We start from the raw sequence: 8,847 nt of genomic DNA on the forward strand, positions 1-8,847 counted from the left end.
GGCTTTGTCAGCACCAAGGCTAGGGACCCAGCGAGGGCTGGTGTCGAGCTGGTTCCCCAAGGAGGCAGTGGGAGGAGACAGGTCCTGGAGGGGAAGGGGCCAGGAAAGGCTTCCTCTGGAGGCTGTTGCCATGGAAACCGGGCAAGAACAAAAAGCTAATTACAACAGGGCTGGGGCAGCCACGTGGCTGACATGTAAATTGCAACTTGGGCTGTAGGGTGGAGGCGCCTCACATGGGGGGGAGGGCGTAGTGGGGAGACACCCTAATCACCGAGGAGACAGCTGTGCCTGCCTGAGGAAGGGGCTGGGGGAGGGGAGGCCTGGGGGACCAAGGCCTCAAATTAAATCAGGGCTCTGGGGGCTGTCACTGACAGCTGCCCTGGACGGGCAGAAGGGGCCATGGGCTCATTAATGTGGTCACAGGGGCCAGGTCTGCCCTGAGCATCTGCTCCTCCGAGAGTCAGGGGTCACTGAAGGGAAGCAGGGCAGCCTGAGTCCCACCATGAGCCTGGGGGAGTGGTGATCCTGTCACGGGGTTTCCTTCTATGGCTGGACCGGCACTGATCAGGCAAACGCAGGTTCATGCCCAGCTGCAGCCCCCATGGGTGGGGGGCAGGGCAGAGGCAGCGGCCCGAGTGCTGGACAGTGGCCTCCGCAGAGATTTTTTTCCTGCTTCAAGTGCAGTGGCCCTTGGGTTTGCTCATTACTTTTTATTCATTTTGGCTTAATTTCCTTAACTCTTGTTTGTTTTTAAAACTAATATCTGATCCTTTTTAACAATGCAAAAGAGAGAGTGGTGGATTTGGGGGGGAGGGGGATCGTTTCTTCCTTTTCAACCGCTGCCCTTTGCAGTGACCAGTGGAAGCAGTCTAGTGGTTTCCTTCCGGCCTCCCAGCCCTGGAAAAATCTCCAGAACCAAACTGGACGCGCTCACAGCGTGTGTGGGGATTTGCCTGCCCCGGCACCCAGCACCTGCCCTGTGGACAGGCATGCGTTCCTTGGCCATTTTTGTTTCCAGCTTCCGTACTGGTTGTGACCTCCTGGTGGAGGGAGAGCAAACTTTTCTCGCCCATCACCAGCAAGCAGTAGCTGACTGGGGTGGGCAAGAGGGGCTGCTTCCCCTGCTTGGGGGCGGGCCGCCCGCTCGGGAGAGGGCCTGGCTGCGGGTGGGAATGGGAGTGGAAGTTATGGAGGGAGGTCAGGGCGATAGGGGCCAGGAGAGAGCAGGGCTCTCCTGAGAGGTGACATGACAGCATTTATGACTCGTGACGATGACCACTACGTGTTGGGCGCTGCACCTCTCGAGGCTGCGGTGGGATTGGGTGTCGCCCTTCCCCAAGGATAAAAAAAACGCCTGGGATGGACAGAGCAGGAGTTTGAATCTAGGCCTGTGTGGACACATCAGGATGGGCAGGGAGAACCCAGCTCCCACAGTGGGGCGAGGAGTCTGAGGACCCCACCCTCCGCCCCTAGGGGGCAGGGCCGTCCTGGAGCCTTTGTCTGCGCCCAGCCTCTCGGCCGCTGGGCGGGGCCTCGGAAGGGCGGGGCTTGGCCCTGACAACCAACGGGAAGAGGAATTTCCTGGTTTCCGCACTACGGACAGCGCCGCGGCGCGCGCCCCCAGCTCACAAAACCGTGGGGTCTGAAATAGGAGCCCTGGTCTGGACCCTGGGGTCCGCGCGCCACGTGGCAGTTTTCTTATCTGTAGTGATGATCATAATTATTCTTTAATTTATAAAATAGTATTTTGTTATTTATTAAATGTTATATAATCTGTATATATAATATATTCTAAGTTTTATTATTTTAAATCACAGTTCGTATTTGTTTTAACTACAAAAGCAATTATTAACGTATTCTCCTTCTAAAAAGTTGAAACATTGCAGATAAGGCTAAAGTGCCCATGTAAGCACCTCGCCCCTCTCCGTCCCTCTCTTCAGGCAGGACAAGTTATTTTCCACTATTCTAGTCCATCTTCTGTGCATAAGCACCTATGTGTAAAAAATATAGCATCTGCTGTGAGATTCTTGCTTTAACTCTGTATGTCATTGCAATGTGCCTTTTCCCCTAAGGGTGTGCCTTGGAGATCTGCTCATACCAGTGGTGATCTCTTATTGCAACACAATATTCCAAAGTATATTGATTTTTTTTCAAGTATCTTTTATTTTATTTATCAGTGAATATGACTTTACAAATTTAAATAACATCTAAGGCCTTCTAATTTTGTGAGGCCAACATTTGCTGACTGCTTTTATGTGTCAGGCCTTGAGTTGACCACTTGAAGTGGGTATCGTATTATGTCCACTTTACAGATGAGAAAACGGAGGTCCTGAGAGGTGGAGTCACTGGCACACACTGGCCAGTGCTGGGGTCTGCACTCACTCTGGTCTGCTGCCTCCTGGAAGCCTATGCATGTCATAGAGCGGTCCAGAGAACTTTCCATAGACGTGTTGGTGGCTCGGTGGCTGAGTCACTCTCTCCCCCTCCCACACTTGCCATCTCAAGCTCATCCCTTCTCTACAGGGGCTGTGGGTATCTCTGAAGCCAGAGGTCTGGGGTGTCCCAGGGCTGTGGGAACCAAGGCCTGCGGCTCACACTGTCCTGAGGAGGGCATGGAGAACCCAGCAGTGGGAGGAAGCTCTGATCAGGCCCTGAATGCCTCAGTGACACCTCTAATTCCAGCAGTAATGCACACTTAATGCAGAAAAAAAGAAGAAAACTTATCAATGACAAAAACACACAAAGGAGGAAGAAGTCCAGCTCCCGCCCTTGCTGAGAGCTGACCTCTGATAACTCTCTCTGGGTGAAATGCCAAGATTCTTCTGTACATTTTATAATAATGACAGTTCATACTTCTCAGGTTTAAAAATGTTTTTATTTTTAACTAATCTTTTTTTTTTTTTGAGAAGTTAACATGTGCCCATGACAAAAATTCCAAAAGAACCAAACGGTGTGCAGTGCCAAAGCCTCTCCCCCAGCCCCGGACCACTCTCTCAGGCACGGCTGCCTCCCCCAGCCCCGGACCACTCTCAGGCACGGCTGCCGGGAGCAGATTTTTGAATGTCTGTCAGAGACATCTATATATAGATACGCACGTGAAAACTGATTTCTAACTGCTTTTCTCACTGAGCAGTCTTTTCCAGAGCACATGACCCATGTGTAGAGGCCCTTTGCTTCTTGGGGCCTTCACACCCGTTCTTCTGAGTCACCCCAACCCTGAGGGGCAAAGGGGAGGGGCACTGGTAAGTCACACGGTGTGTGACCACGATCTCCGGCCTGCATGGGCAGCTGTGCTCTGAGACAGCCTGGCAGTGCCCCTGGGGCGAGCACAGAGCACTGCGCAGCCTTCCCTTCACCCAGGGCGGGTGTCTTTGCGTGCTAATAATCCCACACGGCACTCACCATTCACAGGCTCTGTGCAGAGTAACTTGCTTTATTCTCGCAACAACCTGGCTTCATCATCAGGCCCACTGAACAGGTGAGGCCACTGAGGCACAGAGAACCTTCAGGACCTGCCCAAGGTCACGCAGCTGGGAAGGGGTGGTCCTGCCCTGCCCCAGTCCTGAGAGAAGTGCGGTAGGTTCCTGCCCAGGGCGAGCAGGGCAGGAGGCCGTGGGGAGAGTGAGCCCTTGAAGCCGGGGCTGTGCCATCTCAGCTTGGACAGTCTGGGTAACCCCAGGCAAGTCATTCCCCACTCAGGCCCCTGTGGTTCCTGTTGGCTGCGGCCGCTGACGTGCTGGACGCTGCCAGGCCCTGTCACTGGACATCTTTGCCTCGACACCGAGGGGCACGTGTATCCTGGACCCTGTCTCCAGCGCTTACCTTCTGTGTGCTTCAGCTTTCTCATCTGAAAGGAGGGAATTAAAAGCGAAACACCCCAAGAGGGTGTTTATTACTCATGGAGAAGTAGACTGTCCAAGGCCCCTGGTCACCAAGGGCAGAGCTGGGTCTGGGGATCCGGGTCTGTGTCAGCTGAGCCCTGAACCACGCTGAAGGCTCTGGTCTCCATGGACATGCATATTTATTATGACAATTTTCTTACAGATGACAGAGCTAGGGGCTCTTTTTCAAAGTCACTCAAAGGGACTGGTGCAGGCTTTGGGTCCAAGCCCCTAATTTCGTACCAGGGCTTCAAGGCTACGGGAGGGAAGGGGCCTGGTGGGGGTCACAACCACCTACTGACCCCTCCGTTCCCCCTGCAGTTCTGGGAGGTCATCAGCGACGAGCACGGGATAGACCCCAGTGGCAATTATGTAGGGGACTCGGACCTGCAGCTGGAGCGCATCAGCGTCTACTACAACGAGGCCTCTTGTGAGCCCCCATCCTGGACCGAGGGGTGGGGTGGGGGGACCTTGACTGCTGGGTCCCAGCATCTCTGCCTTCCTTTTGGTTGGCTGGCAGGTGCGACCAGAGACTCACAGAATAAAGACAGGGCATCCTAATAACCCTAGCGAGATTCAAATGTGTTTAATGGCCATGAGACACACGCACAGTCCGGTGGAATGGCCAGGGCTGGGCAGGGTCCCAAAGGCCCCTTCAGGAGGCCCATGGGAGGGTCCAGAGCAGGGGTTACCTGGAGAGGTCGGGCAGGGGGCTACTCAGCAACTGGTGCGAAATGGTGTCTTTAGTGAACTGGCAAAATATTAACCTGCCCACGTAGACATGGGATTTGGTCCTGGCTGTCCGGATGTCAACCATGACTCCCTTTTCACACGTGGCTCCTGCCTCTCTGACCCCAGAGTCTGAGCTCTTAGGGTGAGAGCACGAGGCTGGCAGTCCGGGGCAGGACGTAGGGGGCAGGAGGGGCGCCTAGCTTCTGTGACCCATGTAACCCACCCCTCTGCCCTCAGCTCACAAGTATGTGCCTCGGGCCATCCTGGTGGACCTGGAGCCTGGAACCATGGACAGCGTCCGGTCTGGGGCCTTCGGGCACCTCTTCAGGCCTGACAACTTCATCTTCGGTAAGTTTCCCCTGCCCCAGCCTCTCCTGGTGGACCCCACTGCCGGCAAACCCAGATCAGCAGAAACAAGGGCAGAGTCAGCCCTGCCTGTGACCCTGCAGAGCAGACCTGATCTCCCCAATCTGCAGCCTGGGACAGAGTCCCAGAGAAAGGGTTCTGTGCAAGGAGCAGAAACCACTTGTGATTTCAAGCAGAACGATGTGTGCGACAGAGGCTTGAGCTCACAGGATCCTTAGAGAGATGGGGGCGGGGGCGGGGGGCAGAAGCAGTGCCTCCAGAGGATACCGGCTCACGAGCACGCGACGTTGCTGTGGTCAGGTCAGCTGTCCTCACGCCCTTGAGTCTGGTGGCAGGGCACTGGGTGCTCACACAGTGACAGGAGGAAGGCCACAGCCCACTTCCACCCCCCAGCGCTCAGCACCCCGACTCGTGGGCGTGAGCCTCTCCCGACCCCGGGCTGTGAGGGGTGCTGGGGTTGCAGTTTACCCTTCCAGCACAGCCGGCCAGAGGGTGGATGGCCTGGAGGGGAGGGCTGATCGACTCCCCACACCGTGTGGCTGGGAGGGGTTGAGAAGGTGCGGGCAGCCCCGCTTCATGGAGGGTAAACAGGCACAGGGCTGCGTCCGCGGCTGCCATCAGGCAGGCACTGGAGGTCTGACCCCGTCCGTGTCCCCCTGCCCCCGTCCCAGGTCAGAGTGGGGCCGGCAACAACTGGGCCAAGGGCCACTACACGGAGGGTGCCGAGCTGGTGGACTCGGTCCTGGACGTGGTGCGGAAGGAGTGTGAGAATTGCGACTGCCTGCAGGGCTTCCAGCTGACCCACTCGCTGGGGGGCGGCACGGGCTCGGGCATGGGCACCCTGCTCATCAGCAAGGTCCGCGAGGAGTACCCCGACCGCATCATGAACACCTTCAGCGTGGTGCCCTCGCCCAAGGTGTCGGACACGGTGGTCGAGCCCTACAACGCCACGCTGTCCATCCACCAGCTGGTGGAGAACACGGACGAGACCTACTGCATCGACAACGAGGCGCTGTACGACATCTGCTTCCGCACTCTCAAGCTGGCCACGCCCACCTACGGGGACCTCAACCACCTGGTGTCGGCCACCATGAGCGGGGTCACCACGTGCCTGCGCTTCCCGGGCCAGCTCAACGCCGACCTGCGCAAGCTGGCCGTGAACATGGTGCCCTTCCCGCGCCTGCACTTCTTCATGCCCGGCTTCGCCCCGCTCACCGCCCGCGGCAGCCAGCAGTACCGCGCGCTGACGGTGCCCGAGCTCACGCAGCAGATGTTTGACGCCAAGAACATGATGGCGGCCTGCGACCCCCGCCACGGGCGCTACCTGACCGTGGCCACCGTCTTCCGGGGCCGCATGTCCATGAAGGAGGTGGACGAGCAGATGCTGGCCATCCAGAGCAAGAACAGCAGCTACTTCGTCGAGTGGATCCCCAACAACGTGAAGGTGGCCGTGTGCGACATCCCGCCGCGCGGGCTCAAGATGTCCTCCACCTTCATCGGCAACAGCACGGCCATCCAGGAGCTGTTCAAGCGCATCTCGGAGCAGTTCACGGCCATGTTCCGCCGCAAGGCCTTCCTGCACTGGTACACGGGCGAGGGCATGGACGAGATGGAGTTCACCGAGGCCGAGAGCAACATGAACGACCTGGTGTCCGAGTACCAGCAGTACCAGGACGCCACGGCCGAGGAGGAGGGGGAGATGTATGAAGATGATGACGAGGAATCCGAGGCGCAGGGCCCCAAGTGAAGCGGCTGAGGGGTGGGACGCGGCCGCGGCCAGGACCGAGAGGTCTGTCCCCTGAGCCATGTAGCCACTGACACACCCCGGCCCTTTCCCCCACCAGGCCCGGTCATGTCACCCTAGGGCTCCCAAGTGTGTGTCCTTTAGTACTTACAGCATCCCCGCCCTGTGTGTCTTCTCAGCTGTCTTCCGCCATAGGTCAAATCCATTTTGCGTGGCCCGTTTGTCTCTCTGCTTTATTATCAGCTCCAGGCCTGATGTTTTACGGTTTGGTTTGTTTTTTTTACTGGTTTGTGTTTATATCTTGGGGGGGGATACTTAATAAATTTATTGCTGTCAGATACCCGTGCCTGGTGCTGGAGATTTCTTCTTATTCTGGAAAGTTGGGGCCAGAGGGGTTAGGAGGGGCAGACAGGGAGGCCTGGTGGCGGGGGCAGGACAGAGCATCATCGTCTCCCAGTGGGGGCTGACGTGGGCCTGTGCTTGGAACCTGCAGCTGTCCCAAGGTGCAGCCCCTGGCAGGGGAGCTCCTGGCGGTGGTGCTGGAGAAGGTGGCCATGGCTGCAGGAAGCCCAGGCGTGCTCTCAGGCGACCCGGGACAAGCCCCAGTCCCCTCCAGGGTGACTCGTGCCGCAGAGTTGTCCTCTGGCTTATACGGGTGCTAGACGTTAGAGGCAGGCAGCCGAGACCCAAAGGGGAGTCAGGAAGGGGTGCCCTTGAGAACTCCCCCGGAAAATGTGGTGTGCTGGACGGCTGGGGCTTGAGCCCTGGGGAAAGGGCGGGTCTGGTCGGCGAGTTGTGGGCACAGCACCCCGCGCAGCCGGACCGGGAGTGAAGTTCTGGCCCACGCGCCCCCTGGCGGTCGTTTCCTGTGGCCGCAGGGCACCCAGGGTCCCGCTGGAAGGGGAAACCTGGCCGCCCCCTCCTCGTATAGGGAGAGAAGTGGAATCCCAGAGGCGCTGCCTGCCCGGGGCCCAGGTGAGCCCGTGCAGAGCTGGACGGGCCCAGACCCTCTGCCCTCGGCCTCCCCACACCCCACCCCTCGAAGCCAGGGTCTCACCAAGGCCAGCTCCCCCGGGACACCCCTGCATCCCACCCTTCTGTGTGGATACCCGGGCAGAGAGAGGCCGAAGGGGCTGATCTGGACCAGGGAATGGAAGCCCCGAGAGGGCCGGCATCCAGGGCTCTGGCAGGAGCGGATGCTTCCAGGCGCCTGCTCCGGGCCAGGCCAGCTCTAAGCCCGTCGCGCGGCTGACCCTGAAGAGCTGTGCTTGCCCACCTCACAGGCAAGGCGGCCAGGTTACAGTGAGCGTGACTGTTTGTGTGTGAGGGTCTGAGCCCTGCGCTGCGCCCTCCTCTCTGGGTTGTGAAGGCCCCGACTCCACGTCCACGGCAGCTTCACAGGGCTGCGGCCTCCATGCACGGCAGGGGAGGGATGTCCACAGCTCAGGTTCTCAAGGGGCTCAGTGACCCCCAAAGACTTGAGTCCCCCGCCAGGTGTTGACAAAGCTCCCGATAGCCAGGTGCTCATGCTGGGTCCCCCGGTCCGTGGTCTTCCCGGGCTCTCTCCTGAGGGGTGGAAAGCTGTGCCTTGTTTAACCTTTACAGTGAGGCCACCAGGTTTCCAGGCAAGAAACGAGGCTCAGAGACGTGAGTGTCTGCCCGTTGGCAGGTGGCACAGCCGGGGGTCCGGCCCAGGCTGTGTATCTCTCCACTTTGCTTCAAGTGGCCACAGATCCACTTCCCTCCGGAGCACCTGCACCTGTGAGAACTTCGTCCTGGCTCGGGTCACATAGATGAAGCTGGCCTCCTTGGGCCGCCCTGCCTTCTCTGCCTAGACTGCAGCCCCGCTTTAGCACTCACGATGGCCTAGGACACCTCTGTTGCTCCCCGGGGTTCCTCTCTTGCGGGAGGGGCTTGGCACCTCCTTCCTCCAGCCCTCCCTCCTCTCCTCCTGCTGGGTCCCTCCGCCCCGTCCCTTGAGCCTCCGGCTCCCTTTCTTTCTTTCTTTTTTTTTTCGGTTTGCGGGCCTCTCACTGTTGTGGCCTCTCCCGTTGCGGAGCACAGGCTCCGGACGCGCAGGCTCAGCGGCCATGGCTCACGGGCCCAGCCGCTCCGCGGCATGTG

The 8,847-nt window shown here is 58.7% G+C and overlaps 1 protein-coding gene across 1 annotated transcript in view; it reads left to right on the forward strand.

The window, feature by feature from the left end:
- The window catches only part of LOC112393335 (uncharacterized), a 15,362-nt gene extending 8,296 nt beyond the window's left edge, over positions 1-7,066 (forward strand). The window contains exons 5-7 of the mRNA XM_024735488.1: positions 4,203-4,311; positions 4,851-4,961; positions 5,651-7,066. Coding sequence (XP_024591256.1) covers positions 4,203-4,311; positions 4,851-4,961; positions 5,651-6,726 — 1,296 coding nt within the window. The 3' untranslated portion in view covers positions 6,727-7,066. The remainder of the gene's footprint in view (positions 1-4,202; positions 4,312-4,850; positions 4,962-5,650) is intronic.
- Positions 7,067-8,847: the final 1,781 nt, after the last annotated feature.

The sequence above is a fragment of the Neophocaena asiaeorientalis genome, unplaced genomic scaffold, assembly GCF_003031525.2.
Source record: "Neophocaena asiaeorientalis asiaeorientalis breed wild unplaced genomic scaffold, Neophocaena_asiaeorientalis_V1.1 scaffold40, whole genome shotgun sequence".
Taxonomy (NCBI): domain Eukaryota; kingdom Metazoa; phylum Chordata; class Mammalia; order Artiodactyla; family Phocoenidae; genus Neophocaena; species Neophocaena asiaeorientalis.